Source organism: Grampus griseus, assembly GCF_964374135.1.
Source record: "Grampus griseus genome assembly, chromosome: 9".
NCBI classification, from domain to species: domain Eukaryota; kingdom Metazoa; phylum Chordata; class Mammalia; order Artiodactyla; family Delphinidae; genus Grampus; species Grampus griseus.
This window is the reverse complement of record NC_139003.1, coordinates 17851397-17871296: the sequence shown is the minus strand read 5'-3', so window position 1 is coordinate 17871296 and position 19900 is coordinate 17851397. Positions and strand designations below refer to the sequence as shown.

The 19900-nt window shown below is 36.9% G+C and overlaps 1 protein-coding gene across 1 annotated transcript in view; it reads left to right on the top strand.

Moving 5' to 3' along the window:
- Window positions 1-19900, top strand: part of AGBL3 (AGBL carboxypeptidase 3) — a 90791-nt gene that overhangs the window by 34390 nt on the left and 36501 nt on the right. Inside the window, 12 exon segments of the mRNA XM_082661410.1 lie at window positions 6291-6398; window positions 9338-9476; window positions 10699-10725; window positions 10727-10972; window positions 10974-11224; window positions 11227-11458; window positions 15069-15231; window positions 16376-16502; window positions 17497-17566; window positions 17568-17595; window positions 17799-17911; window positions 18637-18703. Coding sequence (XP_082517536.1) covers window positions 6291-6398; window positions 9338-9476; window positions 10699-10725; window positions 10727-10972; window positions 10974-11224; window positions 11227-11458; window positions 15069-15231; window positions 16376-16502; window positions 17497-17566; window positions 17568-17595; window positions 17799-17911; window positions 18637-18703 — 1571 coding nt within the window.

Genomic DNA, 19900 nt, shown 5'->3' with positions numbered 1-19900 from the left:
CTGTGCCAATACCATACTGTCTTGATTATTTTAGCTTTGGAGTATAGTCTGAGGTCAAGGAGCCTGATTCCTCCAGCTCCATTTTTCTTTCTCAAGATTGCTTTGGCTATTCGGGGTCTTTTGTGTTTCCATACAAATTGTGAAATTTTTTGTTCTAGTTCCGTGAAAAATGCCATTGGTAGTTTGATAGGGATTGCACTGAATCTGTAGATTGCTTTGGATAGTATAGTCATTTTCACAATGTTGATTCTTCCAATCCAAGAACATGGTATATCTCTCCATCTGTCTGTATCATCTTTAATTTCTTTCATCGCTGTCTTATAGTTTTCTGAATAGCGGTCCTTTGTCTCCTTAGGTAGGTTTATTCCTAGGTATTTTACTCTTTTTCTTGCAGTGGTAAATGGGAGTGTTTCCTTAATTTCTCTTTCAGATTTTTCATTATTAGTGTACAGGAATGCCAGAGATTTCTGTGCATTAATTTTGTATCCTGCTACTTTACCAAATTCATTGATTAGCTCTAGTAGTTTTCTGGAGGCATATTTAGGATTCTCTATGTATAGTATCATGTCATCTGCAAATAGTGACAGCTTTACTTCTTCTTTTCCGATTTGGATTCCTTTTATTTCCTTTTCTTCTCTGATTGCTGTGGCTAAAACTTCCAAAACTATGTTGAATAACAGTGGTGAGAGTGGGCAACCTTGTCTTCTTCCTGATCTTAGTGGAAATGGTTTCAGTTTTTCACCATTGAGGACGATGTTGGCTGTGGGTTTGTCATATATGGCCTTTATTATGTTGGGGAAAGTTCCCTCTATGCCTACTTTCTGGAGGGTTTTATCATAAATGGGTGTTGAATTTTCTCGAAAGCTTTCTCTGCATCTGTTGAGATGATCATGTTTTTTCTCTTTCAATTTTTTAATATGGTGTATCACATTGATTGATTTGCATATATTGAAGAATCCTTGCATTCCTGGGATAAACCCCACTTGATCATGGTGTATGATCCTTTTAATGTGCTGTTGGATTCTGTTTGCTAGTATTTTGTGGAGGATTTTTGCATCTATGTTCATCAGCAGTATTGGCCTGTAGTTTTCTTTCTTTGTGACACCTTTGTCTGGTTTTGGTATCAGGGTGATGGTGGCCTCGTAGAATGAGTTTGGGAGTGTTCCTCCCTCTGCTATATTTTGGGAGAGTTTGAGAAGGATAGGTGTTAGCTCTTCTCTAAATGTTTGATAGAATTCGGCTGTGAAGCCATCTGGTCCTGGGCTTTTGTTTGTTGGAAGATTTTTTTTTTTTTTTTTTTTTTTTTTTTTTGTGGTACACGGGGCTCTCACTGTTGTGGCCTCTCCCGTTGCGGAGCACAGGCTCCAGACACGCAAGCTCAGCGGCCATGGCTCACGGGCCCAGCCGCTCTGCGGCATGTGGGATCTTCCCGGACCGGGGCACGAACCCGTGTCCCCTGCATCGGCAGGCGGACTCTCAACCACTGCACCACCAGGGAAGCCCTGTTGGAAGATTTTAAATCACAGTTTCAATTTCAGTGCTTCTGATTGGTCTGTTCATATTTTCTATTTCTTCCTGGTTCAGTGTCGGAAGGTTGTGCTTTTCTAAGAATTTGTCCATTTCTTCCAGGTTGTCCATTTTATTGGCATATAGTTGCTTGTAGTGATCTCTCATGATCCTTTGTATTTCTACAGTGTCAGTTGTTACTTCTCCTTTTTCATTTCTAATTCTATTGATTTGAGTCTTCTCCCTTTTTTTCTTGATGAGTCTGGTTAATGGTTTATCAATCTTGTTTATCTTCTCAGAGAACCAGCTTTTAGTTTTATTGATCTTTGCTATCGTTTCCTTCATTTCTTTTTCATTTATTTCTCATCTGATCTTTATGATTTCTTTCCTTCAGCTAACTTCGGGGTCTTTTTGTTCTTCTTTCTCTAACTGCTTTAGGTGTAAGGTTAGGTTGTTTATTTGGAATGTTTCTTGTTTCTTGAGGTAGGATTGTATTGCTATAAACTTCCCTCTTAGAACTGCTTTTGCTGCATCCCTATTTTGGGTCATCGTGTTTTCATTGTCATTTGTTTCTAGGCATTTTTTGATTTCCTCTTTGATTTCTGCAGTGATCTCTTGGTTATTTAGTAGTGTATTGTTTAGCCCCCATGTGTTTGTATTTTTTACAGATTTTTTCCTGTAATTGATATCTAGTCTCATAGCATTGTGGTCAGAAAACATACTTGATACAATTTAACTATTCTTAAATTGACCAGGGCTTGATTTGTGACCCAAGATATGATCTATCCTAGGGAAAGTTCCATAAGCACTTGAGAGGAAATTGTATTCTGTTGTTTTGGGATGGAATGTCCTATATACACCACTTAAGTCCATCTTGTTTAATATGTCATTTAAAGCTTGTGTTTCCTTATTTATTTTAATTTTGGATGCTCTGCCCATCGGTGAAAGTGGGGTGTTAAAGTCCCCTACTATGAATGTGTTACTGTTGATTTCCCCTTTTATGGCTGTTAGTATTTGCCTTATGTCTTGAAGTGCTCCTATGTTTGGTGCATAAATATTTACAATTGTTATATCTTCTTCTTGGACTGATCCCTTGATCATTATGTAGTGTCCTTTTTTGTCTCTTGTAATAGTCTTTAATGTCTGTTTTGTCTGATATGAGAATTGCTACTCCAGCTTTCTTTTGATTTCCATTTGCATGGAATATCTTTTTCCATCCCCTCACTTTCAGTCTGTATGTGTCCCTAGGTCTGAAGTGAGTCTCTTGTAGACAGCATATATACGGGTCTTGTTTTTGTATCCATTCAGCGTCTGTGTCTTTTGGTTGGAGCATTTACTCCATTTACATTTAAGGTAATTATCGATATGTATGTTCCTATTCCCATTTTCTTACCTGTTTTGGGTTTGTTTTTGTAGGTCTTTTCCTTCTCTTGTGTTCCTGTTTAGAGAACTTCCTTTAGCATTTGTTGTAAAGCTGATTTGGTGGTGCAGAATTCTCTTAAAGAGCTTTTGCTTTTCTGTAAAGGTTTTTTAACTTTTATTTTTGGCTGCGTTGGGTCTTCATTGCTGTACACAGGCTATCTCTAGTTGTGGCGAGCCAGGGGTACTCTTCGTTGTGGTGCATGGGCTTCTCATTGCAGTGGCTTCTCTTGTTGCAGAGTACGGGCTCTAGGTGCGTGGGCTTCCGTAGTTGTGGCTCGCGGGCTCAAGAGCACAGGCTCAATAGTTGTGGCGCATGGGCTTAGTTGCTCCGTGGCATGTGGGATCTTCCTGGACCAGGGCTCGAACCCACGTGTCCTGCATTGGCAGGTGGATTCTTATCCACTGCCCCACCAGGGAAGACCTCTGTAAAGGTTTTAATTTCTCCGTCAAATGTGAATGAGATCCTTGCTGGGTAGAGTATTCTTGTTTGTAGATTTTTCCCTTTCATCACTTTAAATATGTCCTGCCACTCCTTTCTGGCTTGCAGAGTCTGCTGAAAGATCAGCTGTTAACCTTATGGGGATTCCCTTGTATGTTATTTGTTGCTTTTGGCTTGCTGCTTTTAATATTTTTTTCTTTGTATTTAATTTTTGATAGTTTGATTAATAATGTGTTTTGGCGTGTTTCTCCTTGGATTTATCCTCACTGGGACTCTCTGTGCTTCCTGGAGTTGATTATTTCCATTCCCACATTAGGGAAGTTTTGAACTATAATCTCTTCAAATATTTTCTTAGTTCATTTTTTTTTCTTTTCTCTTCTGGGACCCCCTATAATTCAAAGGTTCATGCATTTAATGTTGTCCCAGAGGTCTCTGAGACTGTCCTCAATACTTTTCGTTCTTTTTTCTTTATTCTGCTCTGCAGTAGTTATTTCCACTGTTTTATCTTCCAGGTCACTTATCCATTCTTCTGCCTCAGTTATTCTGCTATTGATTCCTTCTAGAGAATTTTTAATATCATTTATTGTGTTGTTCATCATTGTTTGCTTTCTCTTTAGTTCTTTTAGTTCCTTGTTAAACGTTTCTTGTATTTTCTCCATCTATTTCCAAGATTTTGGATCATCTTTACTATCATTACTCGGAATTCTTTTTCAGGTAAACTGCCTATTTCCTCTTCATTTGTTTGGCCTGGTGGGTTTTTGCCTTGCTCCTTCATCTGCTGTGTGTTTCTCTGTCTTCTCATTTTGCTTAACTTACTGTGTTTGGGGTCTTCTTTTTGCAGGCTGCAGGTTCCTAGTTCCCGTTGTTTTTGGTTTCTAACCCCAGTGGGTAAGGCTGGTTCAGTTGGGTTGTGTAGGTTTTGTGGTGGAAGGGACTGGTGCCTGTATTCTGGTGGATGAGGCTGGATCTTACCTGTCTGGTGGGCAGGACCACGTCTGGTCGTGTGCTTTAGGGTGTCTATGAACTTATTATGATTTTAGGCAGCCTCTCTGCTAATGGGTGGGATTGTGTTCCTGTCTTGCTAGTTGTTTGGCATGGGGTGTCCAGCACTGTAGCTTGCTGGTCGTTGAGTGGAGCAGGGTCTTTGCGTTGAGATGGAGATCTCTGGGAGAGCTTTCACCATTTCATATTATGTCGGGCAGGGAGGTCTCTGGTAGGCCAGTATCCTGAACTCAGCTCAGGTCTGACACCCAGCCAGAGCACCAAGACCCTGTCAGTCACTTGGCTCAGATGAAAAGGGAGGAAAGGGAGGGGAAAAAAAAAGAAAGTAAAACAAAGTAAAGTTACTAAAATAAAAAATAAATATTAAAAACGAAAGTAATAAAAATAAAGAAGGGAGCAAGCAAACCGAAAAACAAATCCACCAATGATAACAAGCGCTAAAAACTACCAAGAAAAAAAAACAGACAACCCTAGGAAAAATGGTAAAAGCAAAGCTATACAGACAAAATCACACAAAGAAGCATACACATACACAGTCACAAAAAGAAAAAAAGGAAAAAATATTATATAAATTTTAAAAAAGGAAGAGTGCAACCAAATCAATAAACACATCTACCAACGACAATAAGCTCTAAATATTAAACTAAGATAAACATAAAACCAGAAACAAATTAGATGCAGAAAGCAAACCCCAAGTCTACAGTTGCTCTCAAAGTCCACTGCCTCAATTTTGGGATGATTTGTTGTCTATTCAGGTATTCCACAAATGCAGGTACATCAGGTTGATTGTGGAGATTTTATCCGCTGCTCCTGAGGCTGCTGGGAGAGATTTCCCTTTCTCTTCTTTGTTCGCACAGCTCCTGGGGTTCAGCTTTGGATTTGGCCCCACCTCTGTGTGTAGGTCGCCAGAGGGCATCTGTTTCCGCTCAGACAGGACAGGGTTTAAGTAGCAGCTGATTAGGGGGCTCTGGCTCACTCAGGCCAGGGGGCAGGGAGGGGTTTGGAATACGGGGCGAGCCTGTGGCAGCAGAGGCCAGCATGACGTTTTAAGAGGCTGAGGTGCGCCGTGTGTTCTCTCGGGGAAGTTGCCCCTGGATCACGGGACCCTGGCAGTGGCGGGCTGCACAGGCTCCTGGGAGGGAGGTGTGGATAGTGACCTGTGCTCGCACACAGGCTTCTTGGTGGCTGCAGCAGCAGCCTTAGCGTCTCATGCCCGTCTCTGGGGTCTGCGCTGATAGCCCTGGCTCGCACCCGTCTCTGGAGCTCCTTTAAGCGGCACTCTTAATCCCCTCTCCTCACGCACCAGGAAACAAAGAGGCAAGAAAAAGTCTCTTGCCTCTTCAGCAGCTCCAGACCTTTTCCCGGACTCCCTCCTGGCTAGCTGTGGTGCACTAGCCCCCTTCAGGCTGTGTTCATGCAGCCAACCCCAGTCCTGTCCCTGGGATCCAACCTCCGAAGCCTGAGCCTCAGCTCCAAGCCCCCACCCGCCCTGGCAGATGAGCAGACAAGCCTCTCAGACTGGTGAGTGCTGGTCGGCACCAATCCTCTGTGCAGGAATCTCTCTGCTTTGCCCTCTGCACCCCTGTTGCTGCGCTCTCCTCCGTGGCTCTGAAGCTTCTCGCCACCCCCAGTCTCCACCAGTTAAGGGGCTTCCTAGTGTGTGGAAACCTTTTCTCCTTCACAGCTCCCTCCCAGAGGTGCAGGTCCCATCCCTATTTTTTGTCTCTCTTTTTTCTTTTGCCCTACTCAGGTACATGGGGAGTTTCTTGCCTTTTGGGAGGTCTGAGGTCTTCTGCCAGTGTTCAGTAGGTGTTCTGTAGGAGTTGTTCCACGTGTGGATGTGTTTGTGGGGAGGAAGATGATCTCCACATCTTACTCCTCTGCCATCTTGAAGGTCCCTCTGTTTTCTCTTTTTCTCCAGATTGGACCCCTTCTAATCCTGAGCGAATGTACATCCCAACAGGCCTGGAGATAGAACCCCTTTATCCAAGCTCCAAGGAGGATCCTGTGGTTTACCTAGCTGAAGATGGTGGGTATATGAGACATGTTGCTATAAAAAATAACTTGGTACCTGGGCTAATCTCTTAGTTATATTTGTTCTGCTGTTTATAGTGGAAATTGTAAATTAACAGGAAGTCCCTGACTCCACAAACACGTCTGGTTACATATTAATCCAAATGTTGATTCAGTGCTAATTATGTTCTTGAAGGTGCATATTGCAGCTTATGCATACTTACTTTAAGATAAAGCATCATGTTGACCATGAGAATGAAGAGTCTTATTGCGATGGAATTAAGCTTCGCATCAGTTTTCAAAGGTAAATCCAGCAGAGTGCTCTGCAACTATCATCCCCTTTCCATCTATAGGTCATTTTCATGCAGTCTTTCAGGTGATTTATTTTCATATTATGCCAGTTTGATGCATTTCTTGGGACTGCATTCTTGAAAAGAGGAAAATATCCCACATTGCAAATAACATCTAAGATTACATCTCAGGAAAGTGTTCTTAACACTCAGGATTAATAAGTGCATCTTGAGAGCTCTGGTAATGCAGAATCTCTGCTTCATGTTAGAGTATGCTAATAATCAAACATAGAAGTCTCAACCTACATTCTAAACTGCGCTGCTCCTGAAGCACCAATGTAAGGAAGTATGGGACTCCTGTACAGTTTCACCACATCTTATGGAAAAACCGGAATGAACTTTTTGGCCAACCCAGTATCTTAGACTATATATTAAAGATGACTTCCAGGAAGCAAATGTATTTTATTTAAAGAGCTGGCAAAACAGAGAAATTCACGGGAATTCCTTCTTACACAGTAAGCAGTTACAGAAATCATATACTCGTGCATTTTTAAGCAACTGGGGTGAGAAAAGCACCTCTGATTTTTTATATTTGATTTCAAATATTTACATAGCTAATGCACCTCCTAACTTTCACACATAAATGAGATCTAATATGAAATTAAAGTAGATGAGGTGAGTTGGTCAGGCTCTTGTCAGGAAGTGGATGGCTTACATAGAGTAATTTAAGAAACTTTAATGAAAGGATAACTTACAAAAGGGTGGACAGAATTAAGGGAGACTAATAAGGGATGGTGAAGCAACAGAGAATTGTCAATAGAGCAGAACCATTATTCCTCCTAGGCCTGAAGGGGTAAGAGAACAGAGTGGTTTCCAAACCTGTAGCTGTAGAAGGAAGTCCCCAAACAACTGAGTATATAGAATTCTGGGTTTACATTTTTTTCTTTTAAATATTTTTCTTTCTTTAAAGATATTGTTCCATTGTCTCATGACATCTGTTCTCTTTAGTAAAAAGTCAGCCATAATTTATATCATTGTTCCTTATATGTGATGTGTCTTTTTCTGTTTGGCTGTTTTCAGCAATTTGACTGTGACCTGCCTAGATTTGGTTATCTTTATATTTATCCGGTTTGGAGTTTGCTGAACCTCTTAGATCCATAATTTAATAGAGTTCTTTGTTTTTTTTCCAAATTTGAGAAATTTTCAGCCATTATTTCTTCACGTATTTTCTCCATAATATTCTTTCTCTTCTGTCCCTTGGAATTCCAACTCCAATCCATATGGTAGATTTCTAGCTATCTCGCACATGTCACTGGGTCTTTGTTCTTTTTTTCTCCTCTGGCCTTGGGTTTGGATAATTGTATTCATTTGTTTTTAAGTTCACTGAGTCTTTCCTTTGCAATATTCAGTTTCTCTTAAGCCCATCTGGTAAATCTTTCATTTCCATTATTGTACTTTTTATTTCTAGAATTTTCATTTCATTCTTTTTACAGTTAACATTTCTTCTTTTTTTGAATTACTTGATCTGTTTATTCACTATCTCTATCTTTTCCTTTAAGTATTTTAACATATATTCAAAGTCCTTCTCTGTTAATCGTACCATCTGAGTTATCTTTGGGTCTGTTAAATATTTATTGGATCACATTTCCTTCTTTGTGTGCTTCATAGTTTTTTTTTATCATATGTGGGAAATTGTGAAAGATATGTTGTAGGAGTTTGTATTATGTTCTTTTTAAACATTATGCTGAATTTTTTTCTGGTAGGCAGCTAAATTGCTGGCAAATCATTTTGCTTCCTTTGGAATTGGTTTATTTTTTTATAAAAGCAGGTCTGTTTTCATTTTGTCCTTAGTCCTAGGTCATGGCCCTTACTCCTGAATGCGGTTCTTATGCCTAATATACAACCTTTTTAGAGTCACGATTGAATGCCTGAGGTGCTCAGTGAAGTCCTTGTATTCTGGATAGGTTGAATTTCGATATATCCTAGAATGTTTATCCTCTGGTATCTCAGTCCTACAGTAGCACTCTGTCCTATCTTCCCTAGTCTTATCCTGTGCTTGTAGAGCCAAGCCTTCAGTCAAGGACTGGGGAACCACCATGTAGACTATTGAAGCCCTCCCTCTACATAGCGTTCTTCTCTCTGGTACCCAGGGTACCAATTTCAGCAGCCCCAGGCAACAATCTCGCCTCCTCAGCTCAACATGACTGTTATGCTATCCTTAAGTGCCATCTTCCTAAGAGGTAAAAAGTACCCCCAGGAAGAAAACAAGAATTAAACATGGGCTTATTTCATGTATTTACCTTCTTTCAAGAACCATATGTAGTTCTGGTATTTGTGTTGTCCAAATGCATGAAAACAGTTAATTCGTATTTTTTGTCCAGTTTTATAGTTATTTACAGTGAAAAGATGACTTCAGGACCAATTACTTCATTATAACCAGAAGTAGAGTATTTTTACTGTGAGAAATATATGAATTTATTTCAGGCATTGCTTTTCTAAATACTTAGACTTACTTATTTCAACATAAACCTATATATGCTAGTGTCAAATTATGTTAAAATTTATAATCCTTAGTGACACTTCAGTTATACTGTAGTTCCAAACTCTATGCAGAATAGCCTATATACTTTAGCTATGGCTTGATATCTTTATGGTTTCTCATCAGCCTACAAAGAGCCTTGTTTTGTGTATTCCCAAGTTGGGGGCAACCGAACACCCTTGAAGCAGCCTGTGAATAACTGTGATGATACTTTGATGTTTGAAGCAAGGTTTGAGAGTGGTAATCTACGGAAGGTAGTCAAAGTGTAGGTTTTAATTATTTTTATTTGAGGAGGTAGACTATCAACTATTTATTATTTCCTGTATTAGATACATTACTTTTAGTATCCATTACTGAACTATAATTCCTTGAAGTATAGATGCTACTTAGAGATTATTTTAAGGGGGTAGGTATGGAAGGTTCTGGGTTCAAACAATTTTGAGAACTATGAATTAAACAGGTTTCTGTAATGTACATTTTCAGTATGCCAATATGAATTGTCACACACACACACACACACACCCCGCTTCTCAGACTTTTTAATGGAGTAGTTCTTCAGATGAGTGTTCTGTAAAACGTGCTTGGGAACATGCCTGCGATCCAAGGATATTTTTAAAAAAAATTTTTAATGAAAAATTTTAAACATACACTTAAGTACAGAGCATAATACAGTTCTACATTAACTATCATATACCCATCACCTAGATTCAATGGCTCTCAAGGTTTTACAACATTCATTTCCTAGTTCACTGTTTATAACTACACACACAAACACATATACATACACAATAAGTGCATAATGCTGATAGAATAGGAAGTACTTGGTAAAAAAAGTCACAACTAACCAGGTAAAATTGTTAGATATATAAGTAATGTACTAATGAAATTATTTTTGCCTTTAAGTATCTTCAATGATTAAGTATGGGGGATGCAAACAGTTATGAAATACAGTTCCTGTCCTCTCAGAGTTTACAGTTTTATAATCCATATGCTTATAGTAATTTATATAGGTTTTTAACCTTTCTTAGTGATAGGTATTTCAGATTCTTAGAGCTAGAATCTAATATAAAACAGGAATATATGTCTGAAGTAAAAAAAGAAACATTGGACTTGAATTCTTAAAAACTTAAGAACTCTTTAATCACTTCTTTTATAGGAAACATAACCGGGTTGACATATATAATTTTTGTCAAATGCCCATTTTTTTATGTGCTCTCTTGAATTACAAAGGAGTAAAAAGACTTTAGAATTCACATAGAAGCAGTTTTGCATCCAATAAAAGAGAAGCTTCAAAACTTTGATTTTTTACAATTACTTGCTTATTGGACATTGCCTAAATAAATGTTGTTTCCCAAATAAAAAGCTTTCTGTGAATAGGTAGTTTATTATTTGTATATTTATTATTACTTTTATTATTTAATTTAAACTTGAATGTCATTTTTACATTTTTATGTGCTTTTTTTCCCCTTCCTTTTTTTGTGTCTTAGGGCAGAATATGAATACCAGCTGACTGTGCCCTGACCTGTTCACAAATAAACACACCCAGTGGTACTACTTCCAAGTCACTAATACCCAAGCAGGAATAGACTACAGATTCACTATTATCCATTTCACCAAGCCTGCTAGTCTTTATAATCGGGGTATGCACCCACTGTTTTATTCTGAAAACGAGGCCAACGCTCATAATATTGGCTGGCAGAGAATAGGAGACCAAGTGAAGTATTATAGAAGCAACCAGGGGCAAGACGGGTGCCATTATTTCTCTTACATGGACATTTCAATTTCCACACAGTAAAGATACCTGCTATCCATACACTTACACAAACCTGCAAGAATACCTTTCTAGCATCAGTAATGACCCAGTACAGTCAAAGCTTTGTAAAATACGTGTCTTGTGCCACACAATTACTAGGAACATGGTGTATGTTTTAACGATTACTACCCCCTTGAAGAACAGTGAGTCAAGAAAGCGAAAGGCCATGATTTTGACTGCAAGGGTACATCCAGGAGAAACCACAGCTTTTGGATCATGAAGGGCTTCCTAGATTATATTTTAGGAGACTCAAGTGATACACAGTTGCTCCGGGACACTTTCATCTTCAAGGTGGTACTCATGCTGAATCCAGATGGTGTGATTGTGGGAAATTATCGGTGTTCCTTAGCTGGATGGGATTTAAACCTTAACTATACATCTCTCCTGAAGGAGTCATTTCCTTCTGTTCGGTATACCCGGAACATGATCTGTAGGTAAAATAAGCATCAAATTACCCTATGCTTATTTAGTAAACTTGGTAGTAAGAATTTTGCTCCCACAATCCCACTCATTTTACTCTAGATTTTCTTAAGATAGTTTAACTATAGCTACTTAATTTTTTTCCTTATTCTTCCCAACTCTGCTTCTGTACCTTTCTGGCATTATGCCACTACGTTCACTAGCTTTCTTTTAAGTAATGAAATAGACTCTAGAACATTTTAATGGCTTAGTGAAAATGTACAGTTACATTTGCCTATCCTAAAATTTGGTTTCTTCCTAAAGTTAATGGTAGCACTGATGTTTATTTTGGGATCCTTGAATCCCTTATATGTGAAAATTAGTTACATCTACAGAGCCTTCTGGCACTATGTTGACCATACATTGCTCTATGATGAGTCTTTTGATGATAGGTTACATACTTATTTAAACTTTCATGAATAGTCTTATTTGCCCCTGGAAAAAATGAACAGCTTTAAATTTTCTAAAGAATCAGAACAGTAAAATGCATATAGTATTTAAAGCTTTGTTGAATTACTGGGTGAATTATTTAATTATTTAATAATTATTAATATTAAATAATTATTTAATATTCAAGTAATAACAATCAGGAATAGGCATTGCTAGAGTAGAGAGATTTATTGGAGTCAAAGAACACCCAAATCCTCTTAACCTTTTTGGTTAAGAATGTGGAGACTACAGTGAAAACATATCAGATTGGAATCCCTGCTATATCATTTGCTAACTGTGTGATTTTGAGCAATTTTAAAAACAAACCCAAACCTCAGTTTTCTCATCTATAAAGTGGGAATAATAACGCTTACCTCACAGACAAGAGGATTAAATGAGAATATTACTACTAAAGTGCCCAGAATAAAGTGCCCAATATTACTGGAACACTGGAAACTCTAAATGTATTCAGTGTTTCCGCAAATGTAAAAAGAAGTTAATGAATTAGATATAGATGTAATAACTCTTCGTAAACTATTTAGGATTGTTCAAATGTTACAATAATAAGTACTATTATAGAGAGTGTTTATATCCTCATCCAGCTCTGTCATCAGGGCCCCTAATAAAAGCATACGAGCCCTGTTTCAAGGAGGAGGACCTCAAAGATACCTCCAGTCCCTCAGGAGCTGACAGGCTTCAGGAGCACCCAGCATGGCTCTAGTTACTTAGTTCAGCCTCAACTTTCATGTTAATCCTTTTATCTTTATAGACACATGGGGAGTGAAGCGCAGATCTCCACAAAAATGAGTAAAAACTCTTGTTTTATACCCCTCACAAATGTGGACTTCAGGATTCTCTGAAATTATTTGGGAAATATTTAAGTCATAAAGAGGAACCCATAACTAATTTTCCTGGGGATGGCACACAATGGAGAGAGCTGAGTAAATGCAATGTGGTATCCTAGATTGGATTCTGGGACAGAAAAAGGACATTATTGGGAAAACTAGTGAAATCCAAATAAGGTTGGGAGTTTAATAGTGATGTACCAACGTTGGTTCCTTAGTTTTTGACAATGTGCCATGGTTATGTAATATGTTAACATTAGGGGAAACTGGATGAGGGGTAGATATATGGAAACTCTCTCTACTATTTTGCCAGTTTTGTGTAAATCTAAAGTTATTCCAAAATTTAAAGTTTATTTTTTAATAGAAAGGGAGCTGATGGGATGCCCATTAGAGTATTTATAATGTCTACTTAATGCTCTTTGACATTAAGGGTGCCTGGCCCAACACAAGGTGGATTACAGGCCAAGGCCCTTTGGCTTGTCTCTGTGGAAGACATTTTATATGTCTCTGTTCTTCTTAAATTGCCTCTTAAGAAGGTTAAGGCAGGAATCTATTCAATAAGTTTCAGAAAGACTTCCAAGAAAGAGAACTACTTTAATGCAATTGATTAATCATAGGCAGATAAATGGAATAAAAGTCAGTCACATACGTGTGGAAAGGTGAGAGGCTGTAAGTATGTCTAAAACTAAATATATTTAAAGTATTTGAGGATAACAGAGAGTAGCTTTTAATATAGGCTACTTAGTGTAAGGTACTTAGAATATCTTAACTGGCTAAGAAAGAAATCCCAACTGTTTCTAAAGTGATTTAAATTAGTGTTAAGATGAGAGACCCTATTACGCTGTTTGACTTCAAAAGTAGTAACATTTCTTTGGGATTTAATTACTTAGAGGTTTCTTTTGACTCACTTATAAGAAACCAAATGTTCATTAAAACTGGGGAAATGGTTTAAAAATGTACAGCATATCTTATTTAAGGAGCTAACTTGATAGTCTTCCTTTATAATGTAGTCCTTTTCCTAAAAACTTGTAATGATCATTTGGTGACTTTATGTCAATTTTATGTTATCAGTTAGAATTTACTGGTCATCAAATGAAAAAGGGCAATAAATTAATACGTGTAACAGATTTCAACTTGGGATTTCGCTATAGTTTAAAGAAGTATTGTTTTGGATAGAAGCTACACTTTGAATATTTAGATTTTAGGATTTAATATTTTGTTATAAAAGTATTACATTTCATGTTACTATAAATTATTAACATTTGGTATTTATTCTTCCAGATATAAGCAGTATATGTAATTTTAGTTATTTAAGTAATATAATAATGCTATATGAAGTTTGGAAATATGATATGAAAATAAAGGCAAAAATGTCGGTAATCCTACCACCTTAACACCACCACTTTTTCACCTTTTGAAAGCCTCTCTACTAGTTATTTTCATCAACCAGTTTGGGGGACTTATTTTTTATCACTTTAATATTCATTGAATGCCTAAATTATGCAGGCTAAGAATTGTGCTCTTGAGAAATGATTTCTTTAAATTATTTATTAGAAATTTACCAGAAAAACAATCAATTCAAACTTTGGTACTATTTTTCTCAAAATGATATTTACTCACCACATTACTCAAAGGTTAAATATTAATTGGCTTCAGCACTAAGTCGTCAGGCACTCAATTTTTAACACATATTTTGGTACTTGTGTGCATAGCACTGTTTTAGATGTTTTGAAGCATTCCCTATCCATGTTTGATTAAATATCAAAAATATGAAAACTTACCTAGGCAAGTGCCAAGTAAATGGTACCAACATTAAGTGCTACAGGAGTTCAAAAAAGAAAAGTCTGTGGGCTTGACTAGTCAGAGAGGAAGTGAGACGTGAGGTTGGTGTTGAGGGATAAGGGGTAGTATTTGCATTTACAAATATGAAGAAAGAAGATACTTCAGTCAGAAAGAATCTATGTGAGAGCTAAAAGGCAAAGATAAGAGTGAGCTGTTTTCTGTGTACAACAAAAAACACAATCAAAAAAGCAGAGAGATCCTCTTGGAGAAAGTCTTGGGAGTAAGGTAAAAATTTTGTCCTTATACTGGAAGGCTAAAACATTCATATTTTATATACAATTAATAGGAACTTATTGTAGGTGTTTAAAAAATTATGTTAATAATCATAAGAGGTAAGAAAAGAAACTGAAAAGTAGGAATATAAGAAATTCTGTTTATTTGGATATTAGACTTGTTAATCCATAATTACAGCCATAGAAGAAAAATGCAGAGGTAAAATGTAGTAACTTGTTCTTTTTCTTCTTTGTAGATTGATGGAGAAACGAGAGGTTATTTTGTATTGTGACCTTCATGGCCATAGTAAGAAAGAGAACATCTTCATGTATGGCTGTGATGATAGTGACAGATGTAAAGCATTATACTTACAGCAACGAATCTTGCAACTTAGGCTGAGCAAAAATTGTCCAGATAAAGTAAGCACCTTTAATATTTTGACTTTTCCTTTACTACATGTTGCCCATGCAAGACAGCAAAATGGATAATTTTAGTTAGTAAACTGCTTTTTTATTTAGTTATTCTGATTGGTTTATACAATTGACCATAAGAAAGCAACTGTGTGAAATGTTTAATGACCAGTAATTTGAGATATGAAAAAAAATGCCCAATATCCTACCACCATACTTAATGATAAAAGACTGATTGTTTTCCTCCTGAGGTCAGGAACAAGGCAAGGATATCCACTTTTACCCCTTCAATTCAGCCTTATACTGGAGGTTCTAACAAGTGCAATAAGGGAAGAAAAAGAAATAAAAGGCAGACAGATTGGAAAGGCAGGCGTGATTGTGTTCATAGAAAACCCATGCAATCCACAAAAACTCCTAGAACTAATAACTGAGTTTAGCAGTGTCATAGGATACAAGGTCGACCCACAAAAACCAACTGCAGTTCTATATACTCACAGTGAACAACTGGAAACCAAAATTTAAAAGAATATCATTTACCATCACTCCAAAATAAGTGAAATACTTGTGACTGCAAAGGGATGGCACAAGGGAGTTTTTAAGAGGTGATGGAATTGTCCTATATCCTGATTTGTGGTAGTGTTTACACAAACCTATACATGTGTTAAAATTCACAGAATGGAACACAAAGTAAATTTTTTTAATTGTAATTAAATTACAAAAACTCATTGTAGATACTGATGTTATAACAGTTCTTGAGGGCGACTTTCAAATTATCTTTCATGTGATGATAAAGCATCATATTCGATTCTGAAAATCTACAACACTGATCTTCATTCCTAAACATGTTTAGGCTCCTTCCTATAGCCTTTTAAAGTCAACACTATCAAGAATTCATCAGCTGGTTTTGAATGCATATGTTATCTATAGATAAAAAATAAAATTTATTTCAGAATTTAAGTCTATAATTCTCAGAAATGTAAATATGTCATCCTTAAAATGAGTTATTTTCATTGGTCAGGATATAAAAGCTCCCAAAGCTTTAGAGAGAATTATTGCTTTTGCACAACTACTTTTTCATTTCCAACCGTACTTCCTATGAAAGACATTGTGATTAGAAACGCAATGGGTCTCATTTTTATTTGCGTCTTTTCAGTTTTCATTCTCAGCTTGCAAGTTTAATATTCAGAAGAGCAAAGAGGGAATAGGAACGGTGGTAACGTGGAAAGTGGGAATCAGGAACAGCTTTACCATGGAGACCACTTTTTGTGAATCTACTCTGGGTAAGATCAAGTGTCCTCATTCATGACTGTCAGAGCTTTAAACCAAAGAGACGTTTTTAATGTAAGATTAATAGTGTAGGCAACTGGATCGTGAGCACTTTCTTCCTGCTTAGATACATACTGATATCTAATCAATTCTATAGATAGGATGAATAAACAGACTCCCACTATATATCTCTATCATCATTTTCCTTTGTTTAGAAAAGGAAGTTTTAGCACATACATAGAATACCTAATTGGTTGTTTCATGAACTAATCTTTAATTGCTTGTTTGGGGTTTTTGTTTTTGTTTTAGAAGGGGTTCCTACAGATGACTCTAATGATTTCAAGAAAAAGCAATGCTCATAATTAAAATATCAGAATAGAAATATCTTTAGTAGATTTGCCATTTTTAAGGCAAACTTAGACTGGACTTTGTTTTTGTTTTTTGTCAATTTGTATTTTAATTGGTTCCTTGAACTAAAAAAATGTACCCTAGTTCCATTTAAGAAAGCTTTCAGTCACATTTAACATTATCCTTAGAATGCCCCATATTAAGGTAATTGTCACATTATTAGAAAATGTATCAACTCAAAGGAAAGTGCTGGAAATCCACACTTGTAACTTCTGGCTAGTTTTTAAAGCACCTTGAAATTCTTATAACACTATTAATGATGATGAAAACATTAAAATATTTACCCAGGTTTTTCTCTAAGTGATAACTAGGGTGCTTATAACTGGTAACCAAGTATTCTATAACTTTCTTACTGAATTTTCTTCTGCTTTGCAACACAGACTAATCTGTATTAAGTCACCTTTGGTCCAGGTGGTGGAGAAGGAACAAGGGAAAGCAATAAGCTGTTAAATGACCTGTCCCAGTGTAGAAAAGCCAAAGGACAGAATACGGAATCATATCAGATGTTTTGTTTACACTTTGTTGGGCAACTTAGGCCTACCTGCTAAGAAAATATGTTTAAGTCACCTTCAAGGGTGGCTAAACTTATTGATGTTTTAGGTAATAAAAGAGGCATTCATTTCAACACAAAAGACTTGGAGTCGATGGGGTATCATTTTTGTGATTCTCTCGGACTACTGTGATCCAGACCGAGCCAAGGTAAGTAAAGTCCATTTGATGATACATCAGACTCCAGTCTCTCAGATAACATAACCTGCCTATGGGCCTACAGCAGTTTGTTCCTTTTAATATCCTAACAGTGTTCAGTGTTTTTTGTACTTGATGTTCCAGGTATCTATAAATATTCAGTTTAATTAGGAAATAGTTATTTTATAATTAACTCATCTATCATTTTCCCCTAGTATTATCAGTGCCTGAAAGAATTAGAAGAAATGGAAAAACATATAAACTTGGAAGAAGTCCTTGATGATTCAGATACTTCTCTGAAAGAAATTACATTGGATCTAGAGTCTAGGTAAGTCAGGATGGTGGTAGTAATGTAATTTGCTGTGCTGTTCTACTGATACTATGCTCTTTATAATAATATGAGTATGTAATTTTCAGTCTGTACTGAAAATCCTGGCTATAGGTGGAGGAAAATTTTTCCCATGCACATTACTTTAGCCAGACCCCATCAAGACTTCATTTATTCATTTATTTAGATGATATTAATTGAGCACCCACTACGTACTGTATATGAAAGACATATTCAAATTGTTTTTAATGCTGTCATTACCCACAGAGAACTGACACACTTATAGAGATGCCATATAAATAATCTAAGTTAGTGAATAATAAGTGCAAAATTTAATGCCAAGGGAATGTTATTGGAAGAAGGAAGGTGCTAATTTTGGTGCAGTTCCTATAGGAAAAGCAGAACAAATGTTTGATTCTTCCAATTTATTTATAAATTTTCAGACTTTGAGTTAGTGCCCCTGTATTGTTTGCAGATAGAGAGTATCATTTTGAACTCAGATTTGTTTATATTTGACGTGTTCCAATCAGTTTCAGTCATCATTCTTCTAATACTCTTATAATGCCTAGAACTACCAAACATCTATACCACCTTTGTAAACATTCTTCTTATAATTAGAACTATTTCTACCATTCCAATAAGATAATAAAGTAAAAGTAACAGTTGAAATCTTAAAATACCACCAAAACATTCTGTAAATTAAAATAATTTATTATTTTTTGTAGTAGCCATGGCTCTGACAGTTCAGAATCCAGTGACTCTCAGACTGAGCTTCTCAAGTTAAGTTCTCAGGTACGACTGAAAATTTCTGCCTATGATATGGATATGCCAAATAAGTACTCTTCTTATTATGACTAACAATCAGGCAAAAAAAAAGTTTGCAGTTGTATAATTATTGTATATCATAATTGTTATTTTCTTACTATGTACCATATCCTTAAATCATAGAATTTTCTAACCTTAGGGCTTTTTAATACTCTTGCTTATTGATGAGAACAGTTAAAATCCAGAGAGATTAAATTACATTTCAAAAGCCACACCGCTTGTTAATGAGAGTTGGTAGCATAACATACATCACCTGACTGCTAGTCCTATATTCATTCATTCATTCATTCATTCATTTAACAACTATGTACTGAGCTCCAACTATGTGCTTGGGAATAGAGCAGTGAACAAAACAAGACAAAAATCCCTCCCTCTGTAACTTATATTCTAGTTAGTAAGTAAAATATCTGATGTGTTAGATGATCAGAAGTGCCCAAGGAGGAGATAAGAGCAGGAGGATTAGGGAGTTCAGGTGGTATTAGTACTGAATGTTTGTGCCCCCGCCCCAACCCTGACCTCCAATGTGACGGTGTTAGGAGGTGACCAAGACAAGCTTAGACAGTATTCTATTGGTACCTGTTAGAAAATGCTGATATTGCCATGAAAGGACTTCTGCAGGTGATTGTGGAGAAAGCTCAGAAAGGAAGAGAGTGGGAGAGTAAGTGTCCATCTTTTTAGACAATACAAGTAATCATGTACAGATAAGGTCTCAGAAATGAAGAACACGTTACTGGACAATGGACAAAAAGCAGTCCTTGCTATAAAATGGTAAAGAACTTGGCTGAACTGTGTTTGTGTTCTAGTGTTTTGTGCAAGGTAGAACTTGTGAGTGATAAAATTGTATATTTAGCTGAGGAGATATCTAAGCAAAGTGTTGAAGGAGTGGCTTGGTTCCTCCTGATTGCATACAGTTAAATGCAAGAAGAGATAAGTGAACTGAAGAAGGAATTGTCAAGCAAAAAGGACCCAGAACATTGAAATCTGGAAAATTCTCAGCCCATCCATAATCCAAAGAATGAGAATGTGTGTTCAGAATAGAACAGTTAAGTGTGTGGAGAACCAACCATTTGATAAGGAGATGAGTGTGGGTATGAAGCATGGAACTAATCAGCCACCCCAGCAGGAAAACTGCCAGTTTGAACTGAAGGGGAGAGCCACAATTTT